The sequence below is a fragment of the Nicrophorus vespilloides genome, unplaced genomic scaffold (assembly GCF_001412225.1).
Source record: "Nicrophorus vespilloides isolate i.1.1-1 unplaced genomic scaffold, Nicve_v1.0, whole genome shotgun sequence".
Classification (NCBI taxonomy): Eukaryota; Metazoa; Arthropoda; class Insecta; order Coleoptera; family Silphidae; genus Nicrophorus; species Nicrophorus vespilloides.
In genome coordinates, this window is record NW_017097038.1 from 97,974 (window position 1) to 110,085 (window position 12,112).

Sequence of the window (12,112 nt, forward strand, 5' to 3'; positions counted from 1 at the left end):
TGTAATTAAGCAAATACGTATTCTTTCTATCAATATTTTAATGAAAATCTTTTGTTAAAACACTTTATTTATAGATTAAATTCGACCTTTCGACTATAATTATCAAGTGAATAAGCCTTTTTTTCTTATAAATTTATTTGTATTTGAGTCAATGATATCAAAGGTCAACCTATGAAGTATGTATAGTTAATAGGAAAGTAATTACAAATAAAAAGTGTTAAAATAAATTACTTTGACTTTGGGTTATTTTTAACTTAATGAATAATACAATTTCTTTTTAAAATGTACATTTAATTAGTTAAAAAGTAATTAATGTTGTTAACATTAAATTGATAAAAAAAAAAGTCTGAACATTTTTCTTGTTTTTATTAATTTATATATAAACTTATATTTTTGAATTTACAATATTTTTGTTTTAATAAATTACCTAATATATTTCATTGATATGATACGAGATTATATAAAAAAAAATAGTAATTAGAATAAGTATTAGATAATAAGCTAATGTATAAATTGGAAACGAGCAAATAATTCTTTATAAATACAAATAAAAAAAAATCTGTCTTTTTGAATCTATTTTTTTTTTATATATTAAAATATATTTTCATTGAATATTATTTTTTTGATCACTTTGAAAACGTAACAAATTTTTTTGAAAAAAGCAAACAATAATATTATTATGAGAATATTTAAATAATTTACGTTTAAATTATTTCGGGCGACTAATAGCCAGGTCAAGCCAGGCCCTTTGTGAGGAATCTCGGTGCATGCAGCAATAGGGCCATCGTTCATCACAGATGGACAGTGAAATGAATGAGGTTCAACCAAGTCGATGATGGACAATGACAGTTTTAAGGATAGCAGCAGATTCACAGTCAAAGGAAATAGTGGAATCGCAGAACAGAACATCAATGTACTATTGAAGTTAACCTACAAGACTGGTCGTCTACAAATTAAAATCTAATCATCTTAATGGTAACTATCCACCAGGAAAGATGTCAACTGCGATCTTAAATTTATTAAATGTTCACATTGATATAAAAGGAAATATTTCAATAATATGTTTATGTGTTGTTTATGAAAAGTTAAATCGCTTTTAAATTATAAAAAAAAAAGAAAATTGCGTACTAATTCACAAAACGTGTTTTCTCGACAAAACACGGACATAATTATGATAGTAATTACATATTTACGTTTCTGTTTCGTTAGTTTTGAATTCATTTCTTTAATTTTTTGGTTGAAATCATTTGATTTTCCCTATTGTTGCTATACAAAAGTAGTTTTCTTTTGAAAATAACGTTATAATGTTTCTAATTTGATCAATTATTTATACACAAAAAAAAATAGATTTTTTTATTGAATTTTCTTCAAATAATATTTTTAAAAATTTAATGTGTTTTTAAATAGAAAATGATAGCATTAATTATTAATGTCTTCTCATGAAGTTTAATGATGTAATTATAAAATTAACTTTACTATGATTTTATTGGATTTCCATTTTGTGTTTCGAAACATTTGATGATTTCAGATAATTAAAATATTGTTGCTTTGATAAAAATAATTTAAAACTAATAAAAAAAATAATTGCTTCACAAAACTAGATTTTTTTTTTATTTGAACAATTTAACTATTATAATAATAACATAATAAAGTTTTTTTTTGCTTAATATTTGCTTTGTTATTGTATAATAATAAAAAAAAAACTAATTGTGTTTATGAATCTTGTTAAAATTTTGCATGAATTTACTTGATGTCATTTATTATCAATTGAGATTTAATTGCGTTGTTTTTGTAAAATTCTTAAAAAGGAATATAGTCCATGTCCTTGACTCGTTTATACGTATATCCAGTATATCCTCAACATGCCTCATCTAAATACGAATGTCGATGGAAGTAAGAAGGTTCTGGTCTTGGTTCAATTTAAATTATTTTTTTCGCTGCGCATTTATAATTCCCATTCCGCTCTTTGTATTCAAATGGGAATACGGCGAGTGCAGAGCGAAAGATTGATCAGGTTTCCTGGATGGGTGGGGGATTTGGTGTTCTTAAAAGAGAGAGTCGCAGGTGGACACGGCCAGGGACTTCGAGCTCGGCGACGGATCAAACAGACAGTTTTCATTAACCGTTGGATTAGTTCAACCTCAAGACCAGCCAACGTCAACCAACAACATACACATACACCACCGCACTTACCGAAATGAAGTACTTTGTTTTTGTTGTCGCCGTTTTCGGATGTTTCGTTACCGTTCCAGCACTCTATTCACAATGCAAAGGAAGTAAGTGAAAATAATATCAATTATTTACAATTACAATTTTTTTCATTACAATTTATTATTACTATTACAATTTTATCAATTAGTTAAAAAAAATGGAATACTTTAGTCACAAAACATCTTTTGGTAAAAAAGACTAATTTATTTTAAGCAAAAAGTCAATATCTTTTTGTCGAAATGACAAATAAATCGTGCAATGATTATATAAGAAATTGTAATTTCAGAACTAAATAACTCAGTTTTACGATTATTTATAAATTTAACTTTACAAAACTGATTTAAAGTAGCTAAAATATTCAAAAGTAATATTTGATTTTATTATTAAAATTATTAATTTGTGATTTGAATAAAAGTTTTTTTTTTTGAATTCAGTTTATTTTGAAATAATAAAAAGTTGGTTTTAATTTATAATTACTATAAATAATCAAAGTTTATTAACTAAAATTACTATTATATTCAAATTAAGTTAAGTAGTAAATTTGAATTCCAGAATATGTAAAATATTCACATTTTGTTACACATTATTAAAGATAATTAAAATTCCATAAAATTATTTATTTTCTTATAAAAACACATTTTATTTATATTATTCTTTTAATATTTACTATTTACATTATCCAAACTATACGAGAAATGCATAACTCATTGGAGTTTCTAGAAACGGTAAAAAGATTATAACTGTACAATTTATGTTCCTCGATATACGAAACGCTAGTCATCTTTTGCTTTGTGATACAGAATAAATTATTGTAATAACAGATTTTCATAAATGAAGCAGAAGCAATTTGTATAGATTATTGCTGTTATAATTGGAATATAAAAAAATCAAGGTGAAGTATAATAATTGGATTGGTTTCGATTTCATTTAAATGCTTTAAAAAACTTGGAAAGTTTTTTATATTCTTATTTTTCATTTATTTTATATGTACTATACGTGTAAATTGTACTGTTATCTTTTTGAAAAACAATAATATTAATGTTTGTTTCGTGACAAAAGTATTCAAGAATTGTTTAATTTTTGCAAATAATACACTAAATTGTAGAATTATATTCTGAAAATAATAAAATAATACCTCGCATAGTTTGGGTAATCAGTCCTATTTGAAATCGGACTTTAATTAGTGTACTATTTTTTTATAATTTATTATAGTCAATTAAAAGTGCAGTGAATACGGACTGACTAAAGCCGGACTATACGAGGTATTATTGTTGTATGATTATTTGTTCCGTGAGAAAAGTATTTGTAAAATCGTAGAGATCTTCTTCTCCGTTTCTCCTTGTAGAAACGGAGAAAGTTTGAAACGCATCTAAAAACATCAATCAATCCGGTAATTCTAGTTTATTTCAAACTGCTTGTTATTCTAGTATGTTATTTTTGTATAAATGTAAATTCCATCATAATATTCTTGATTCGAAATAATCATTTATTAAAATTAAATTAAATTTTTTAATATCAAAATAATCTTATTTTTTAAAATCAATATATAATGATATAATTCAATTAGATAATGTTTTTTTTTTTTGATAATATACAGAATGATTGTTATTGTAAAAGTAATAATAATAAAAGTAATGAATTTGTGTTTCTCTCAAGTAAAACGTAAAATCTTCTATTAAAAACATTATTTCATTAGTCTTTCATTACTATAAAATAAAATACTTGACATCCTCGACATATATTTGTTTTTCTTGAAATTTGTTAGTTTCTATTTTTTTTAACTAAATATCTTAAGTTAGGAAATTTTTGTACTGAATCATTTCCTTTATGACTTCTTGTAAATATTGACCTAAAATTGAATATTCACTAATTAAAAACATCAATTAGGTTAAATACTATTTCTATATTGACTTTTTCACTTAGCAAACTCACAGATTCACTTATCCGATGCGTATATTTCACTTCTCGAAATGGAAAAGAAACTCAACAGTAAATTGTTTACCAAAACAAAAATGCAATTACTTTTACAACCTGACGACGCATTTCTCTATTGCGAATTTATGCAAATCACGATCATTAAAATATGAAATTGCGAATGAATCAAATTATATATTTATGTACTTTTTATGCAAGTGCGCGACAGTAACAAAAATCTGAATTAGCTGTGATTATGTGTAAAAAATTAAAATAACGGAAATCCTGAAATTACGTGCTTTGTGCATTGTAGTTTATTTTCCAATTCAATTGAAAATGCATCTGTTGTGTAATAGTAAATTGCAAAGTCCAGCTGCATCGAGATCGAGGTGAAAGTTAACAATTGATCTGACGTAATCTTTTAATTGTTTTCATTCATTGATTTTGTTTTGTTAATGTTACTTTGTTATTGTAATGTTATTTTGTTATTGTAATGTTTTGTTTTTATGTTCTTTTGTGTATGTTTACTTTTCGTTTGTAGCTAAGGAAATCGAGAACTTCGAGGATACCGTTCAGGTTTCGGGTTGCAGGAAGAATTACTGCAGGCTGCAGAAGAAAACCCAGACTCAACTGCAAATGAAATTCACACCAGGTATGTTCATTTGGTTGCCTATGTTGTGATTGGTGTGATTTTGTTATTCTATATTTACATTTCTCATCTGTCATAGTATAGGTGTACCAACTTTTTGTTATGACATTTAATTATGATGACATATATTGGTGTCCTAAATCAAAATTTTCTTCATCAACCATATTATATGAATTTAATTGAAGAACTGGTAGTTATAACGAGATTAGTTCCAAGTAAATTGTCGAAATTATTGATAATTTTGCTGTCAACTATTATAGACTTCGACCATACCACGTTGATAAAGTACTAGTTCCCGTTCGATCACTAAAGTTAAGCAACTTCGGGCGCGGATAGTACTTGGATTAGTGTCAACTGTCGTAATGACACAAAAAGTTGTTACAGCTTACATAATTTGTGTTCCAAATCATGCATAATATAGATGCACCAAGTAACAAGATCTTTAATCCATTAAACATAAAGTACTAAAAGCTTGTATGTTGTTGTTAAGATATTATATTTATTGATAAACTAATTCTACAAATTATTGACACTTTTTCTGTTAACTGTCAAAATGAGACAAAAAGTTGTTGCATCCAACATCATTCATAGTATTGTAAGATCATTAAATATCCTTAATTAACTATAACTAAAAGCCTGAATGTAGTCCTTTCTGTTGGAGTATATATTTCAATGATATTTCCATAATAAAAAATAAGGTTAATCTTGGCGCATTGAATTCCCTTGAGTATTGTAACCTTATCATAATTTCGTTAAAAGGGATTTAGATAATACCTAATAATAGTAATTGTAACCGTGTAGAATTACTAATTTCGTTAATAATCGTAGATAGGAGTTGAATAGATAATTGGAGCGATTTCAATAAAATTTGATAGAATTCAATAGAATTTTATTTATAAAACTATAAGTTATATTTATATATAAATATTACAAAATTATCATCAATTCTTTTTATTATAATATGGTTTTTCAATTGAAACCATTACGAAGCGGAATTACGATTACGAAAATAATCCAAGGTTCAAATTGCATTTAACTCGTTCAATGTCATTTACATGTTTTACTTGAAATTACACAAAATTAATCGTTTTTTTGTCTTAAAAACTCTTAATTAATCATTTAATCCTATAAAAGATCGTATATCAATCATGTATCAATAATATATCAATATACTAAACATGTTGTTTCGATGATATCATGTTAATATCAGATCAGTTTTTTTTTTGGCAATCTTCCGAATCTCGTTTATAAGATCACGCAACCTTTGAGTCGTGACTAAATCTTGTAATATTTTGACAATAATTTAGGATTGTGTCATTTTAATCGAAATTTACGTTTCTCTTGTTTTGGAAATATCTCTTATTTTGATTGAGATAATCTAAAATTTATCAATTTTATTCGGTGAATCCCCAGTTCATTCATTGAATTGAATCAGATTAAAAATAATAAGAGTGATATGAACTCATTTTTTTTCAGTTATTAACAAGTAATTAAATAAATTAAACCAAAAGGTTAATTAATCTCGTTAATTAATATTATCTTGACCTGAAATTAAACCGGAAGGTTGTTCTTATCCGAATGGTTTTATTTATGTAAAAGGAAACTGGTCCACCTTTAACAGAAATCTGAATATATTGTTGTTCTTTTTTTTCAGACAAGGATGTCAAGAGTATCACGAACAGTGTAACAGCTGATATTGCTGGTATTCCTTTCCCGTTCATTGGAACTGATGGTACAAACGCTTGTAACAACGTCTTCGAAGCTGATGGTACTACGAAGGCCAGTTGTCCTTTGAAGGCCGGAACCGAATACGTCTACAAGAACGTCATCGATGTGCTGGAAATTTATCCACAAGTAAGGAAACTTTGTGATTTCTAGTAAGAAAATTGATGTAATAATCTCTTTGTTTTCAGTTGAAGGTCATCGTTCATTGGGGTCTGACAACACCGAGCGGTGAGACCATCGCCTGTTTCGAAGTCCCAGCCAAGATTACTACATAAAACCGTTAACAGTTTATTTGGAAAAGTGATATTAATTTTTTAGTTTTGTAACATGTAAAGAAATCATAATGAAATATATTGTTTATTTTTGAATTTATTTTTATTTACACATTTTCAAAATTGAACGTACAAAAGTGTTTCTGTAGCATTGATCAAAATTATTTGAGATTCTTCAAGCTTATATTGCTGATATTGAATTGGAATTTGGAAATGTCTATGAATCATCCATGATAGATGGTACAAACATTGCTTAACTATCAAATTTGAATCTGAGATTAAATTTACTATATCTAAAGGGTAAATATCTGCTGACGTAAATTTATATAAAATTATATTATTTATTAACTTCTATGTACGTCATATTTACGTTTCATAACAACATCACGAAACATGAGAATGAATGCGAATTATTAATATTATTGATATAATAACACATTGAACTACGATTGAAAAATATAAATGTTTACAATATTTATCAACAATATCAAAATCACAACAGATTTATCTGAATATCTATCGAGATCTTATAGAATTGTAAACAAATTTCATGCGTTTCAAATCAAAATCAATGTGTTTACTATGACTGTATGATGTTTGATCATAAAATCTTAAAAAATATATAATAAATTATACAATATTTTTATGAATATTGATAGCTGGATTATCTGCAAAGCACTTATTCCATGAATATGATTATAAATATATTTTAAAGCCTGTATATTTAGTTTTAATTAGATCATAACATGATTGCTCTGCTGTGTATAATTATTGAGTTACGCGATAAAATATGAAACAAGTTTTTGAAACTTTGAAATCCGATTGCATACAAACCACGTATGTCACAAATATGAATATAAACACATGTTAAACCCTATATATTTAGCTTTAATTGGATTATGTTGTAATCTCTCTGTTGTGCATAGTTATTGAGTAATTCAAGAAAATGTAAATCTAGACTTGAAAAATTATTTTAGTAACTTTTACGTCTAATTGTAGATAAACCACGATTGTCCCAAATATCAATTTTAAAGCATATATGTTTAGCTTCAATTTGGTTATTTGTTGATCACTGTACTATGCATAGTTATTAAGTAATAAGATAAAATGTAAATACACTTTTTTTTGTAAATAAAATTTATTGTTAATGGACAATATAGATGTTATTTAATTATTATATTTAATTAATGGGCACAATTATGACCAAACCGAGGGTTTTCCGCCCTAATTTGTTATATTAATAAACTAAAAAATGTTAATAGTATTAATTCTGGTAATTTTTCATTTTTGTACGTCGCCTTCAATAATCAATTCAAGTAGTTTATTTATTTTGCTACCGGATTAAACTCAATCGCTCGATTTAATTTACGACAATCCATATCTAATCTATGGGACGAAAATAAAAGACGACAGAGAGAACAAGCTAAATCCTCGTATTTTTAGCTTACGGCTGTTAAATCAAATTTTTCAAAAATAGAAATTTCCTTACAAAATTGTTGCGAAAAGACAAGACGAGAAAATAAATAGATACGGAAAAAAAAAGGAAGAGACATATCGATTCGATTGCAATCAGCAGATAAGAAACGGATTATTTATCGCGGCGTGTTATGAAACAAAAACGCATTGATTTCTTCGATTAATACTTTTATTTATTTATTTATTTATTTATTTCCAGTTATCTTCGATAAAATTTGTAGAGAACGTAATATGTCCATCAAAACTAATCGTTTTAGTTTTATTTTATTTGCTTTTGCGTTATATAATTAATACCTAAAATTAACTTTTTTTTTTATCGCAAGGACGGAAATATGTTCTACGCTTTTTCCGTCAGCTAAAAATATAAACAATTTTTTTTTTTCATCGTCATCGGCATTGTACTATATCTATAGGTTCGATAAGGTTTTAAAATCAGTTGTTGCTTCTGCGAGTTTCGGTCTAAATCCATTCAGAGAGAGCTTCGAGGTGTTTTTAGGAAGTGACTCTGATTTTATAAATTTTCGAGATGTTGAAAATTTGCCTGTTTGCTTTTGTTGTTCTGATCGGATCCGTTAAATTGGATTCGATTCCTTTCATGGATTGCGGTAAGTCGTGGAAAATTTAAATTTATCAATTGCAATTAGGATTGGCAATTAATAATTGTTAATTAGTCTTCAATTATTGATGGAGTGTTTCTGTTGCCGCAGGTTCTGGTGATAATCTGTTGGATGTCGATATCATAGGATGCTCGAGGCTCCCTTGTCCTGTCAAGATGGGAGGAGAACATTCGATTAAAATTAGCCTCATCTCAAGTACGTTACATTTTTTTACATCCTTTCGAAATTAATTTTATATTGATTCAAATAACTGTCGAGAAAACTCATTTTTAACGACAATTTTATAATCTTGTATTCTTCATATTTTCTTTACATTTTATTTAAGTCTATAGAAAACCTATATTTTTCTTATTATTTCATTTAGTAAAAAATAATTTTAATAATATCTAAATTTGCATATTCTAACGTTAAATCTTTTGATTGAAAAATTTTACCAAACCATTTTACATTAATAATTTCATTTAAATTAGGTGATTTTACAATAAAAATAAAATTTTATATTATTGTAGTAAAAGTACAAAAGTTTACAAACACAAACTTGTTCTATGCATCATAATTTAAAGTAATAAATATAAAACTGAATGTTTCTAGTTGGCCATAAATTACGTTTTTATTATTATACTTACTAAGAAACGCAAAATAAACTTATTTATTACATTTTTGTTTTATTTTTGGAAACAAAAGTCACCGCATAGCGTCATTATTTTTGCTTACATAAGCATGACAATGTTAAAATTCATGTCATACGTTAGAATATTTAATTTTATTGTTAATTTTTTACAATTAAAACAACATGTTAACTTTTCAGAAACAAAATAAAAACAACAACTTGTAAATATTTATTGACATGACAGTATTTAAATTTATATTTTCTGTATTTTTTTTATTATAACAGCATGTAAAAATATTCTGATTATGTTCTGTAGTGACAAAAAATCTTAATTGCTTGTTTAATTAATTATAGAAATATAGAAATTAATGATAAAAAGCTTAACTACATTTTTAAGCAATTAAATGCAAATTAATTAAGTCAAGTTATGTAATAATTCATGTAACACTTACCTTGTTGCAAAGTCTAATGTAGACACTAATATATTTCAATCTCTTTTTGCAATTCTAAGATGTGCAAATGTTCAATGTTGGAAATATTACCTTACGTCAATTTTATTTTTAAGTCATCATGACAGATTGGTGCAAATGTAGCTTGTCTTTCAATTGGTGCAAATATAGCTTGATCTTTAAATATTAATTTAAGTTTACATTTTCGTTATAACTTTCTTATGATTAAAACAATGAATAGTAAAAGCTTAAATTACTTATGTAATTACGCGGATGTAAAAAAAAGTTCGGTTAAAATTTATAGTCGAAACTTACCTTGTTCGCAAAGTCTAATGCATAAACTAATGTAATTCAAACTTTTTCTTCCTATTAACTTATTATGTTCCTTTTCGTTCGTCCTCTTTAGAAATGCCTAGCAAACATTTAAATCAGAACGTCGAATTGATCGTGAGAGCGATCCATACCAGGATTCAAGTGACGCCCGATGATCCTTGCCACGAGATTAATTGCCCAGTTAGCCTGAACCGCAACGCCAGTTTGAACGCGATCATGCACATACCAAAAACCGGACTTGTACCGGTAAGTACAGCAACCAAAATAGATTAATATAACCCTTTTCGGACGAGCGTCGGATATATCCGCCCAAATAGAATTTTAGTTCTTAAGTCTTTTATTCCACACAAATACGTTATGTTCTTAATTAAACTTTGCCGTTAATTATGTAGAGGCGCTACTTGACATATCAATGCCACTACAAAGCGGTTTAGATTTTGACCGCGCACGCTAATTAACCCAAAATTAACTCAAAATATCCACATTTCTTATGCAAACAATCAAATTAAATTAATATTAAATAAATTTTCAACAGTTGGACGCAATTTTGGTATGGAAAATCCACAATGACGCAGGAGATCAAGTAGTCTGCATGGAAACTGAGGTCACCATCGAAAAATCGAAAATGGAATACGAATTGGATTAAGCCAAAAATTTCAAAAGGAAAACAAACGGAGATTAGAGAATTACCAAAACCAAAGAATTAATTAGTCTCTACAAACCTTAATTAAGACACTTCCAATATTTTTGTGTTTTTTTTTGTGTGTGTTTCTAATTAAATAAATAAAGAAACAAAAGTTGTTATGTAAAAATAAAAAAAATAAAAAAAAAACAGTTTCTTTCATTTAGATACATTTATTGATCTAGTTATTAGTATTATCATTATTATTTGTTTCTGCTAAACACGAAAATCTTAATATACATTTCCACAGTTTTCTTTTTCGGTTGTTGTTGTTGTTGTCCTGTTGTCGTTATTATTATTGTTTAGCCTACAATAAAATATCACAATATTCATTTATATTTAATCTAAAAATTACTCTATTTATTAACAATATTCATTTATATAATAATATACTTTCATTATTTTTATTATATATTATTATTTTTTTTTTCTTAATTTTTTTCCATATACATATATATTTATTTATTTACTTTTAAACTTCCTTTCCTTCCATTTTCAAATCATACCGATTTCGCGCCAAAACAGATAATCCCTTTTATACACAACAATTAATAATTATATTTATATATATATAAAATCCGTATTTCTTCTTACAAATTTGCCTTTTTGTTTCAAGCGTTCTCCATTCATTTAATTATCATTAACGTTACTATTAAACATTCATTTTTTTAAGTTTTTTTTTTGTTACGAAGTTTGGGGAAGGATTAGTTAGGATGATATTAATTTGTTTATTTGAGATATGTTTCGAAATCATATGTGAAAGCGATATGGTAAGAGAGAGAGATAGAGATATACATCGTTTCAATGGAGATATGTTAAATGTTAAGAGTATCACCTAAGATTTAGTTAGATAGAGAGAAAGAGAAAACGAAGTTCATTTGTTTTTCTATAGAAAAAAAAACAAAAAATAACGCAAACGGTTATGGCTTTTAAACATATAGACAACAATTATTTATGTACAGACATGTTTTCTTTTTGTTTTTTTTTGTTTGTTCATAGTTTTATCTACAGAAAGTATTTGAGGAGTTGAATCCCCGTTTCCTTAACTTTTATATTTAATATTTATTTATGTATTTACAATTTTTTTTATTATAATTATGACTATTGAACATTTTCAAATGCTTTAAATATTGCAGAAACCAAAGCTTTCTTTTTAGTAAATTTGAATTAAATG

The 12,112-nt window shown here is 26.4% G+C and overlaps 2 protein-coding genes across 2 annotated transcripts; both read left to right on the plus strand.

Moving 5' to 3' along the window:
- The first annotated feature begins 2,002 nt into the window (after positions 1-2,002).
- LOC108558736 (ecdysteroid-regulated 16 kDa protein-like) lies at positions 2,003-6,867 on the plus strand. The gene is made up of 4 exons (XM_017915748.1): positions 2,003-2,276; positions 4,667-4,777; positions 6,429-6,628; positions 6,688-6,867. Exons 1-4 carry the CDS (start codon positions 2,198-2,200, stop codon positions 6,772-6,774), a joined length of 477 nt encoding a protein of 158 aa, XP_017771237.1. The 5' UTR covers positions 2,003-2,197; the 3' UTR covers positions 6,775-6,867.
- Positions 6,868-8,679: 1,812 nt separating this feature from the next.
- On the plus strand, positions 8,680-11,053 carry LOC108558738. The gene is made up of 4 exons (XM_017915750.1): positions 8,680-8,852; positions 8,955-9,059; positions 10,330-10,502; positions 10,792-11,053. Exons 1-4 carry the CDS (start codon positions 8,774-8,776, stop codon positions 10,900-10,902), a joined length of 468 nt encoding a protein of 155 aa, XP_017771239.1. The 5' UTR covers positions 8,680-8,773; the 3' UTR covers positions 10,903-11,053.
- Positions 11,054-12,112: the final 1,059 nt, after the last annotated feature.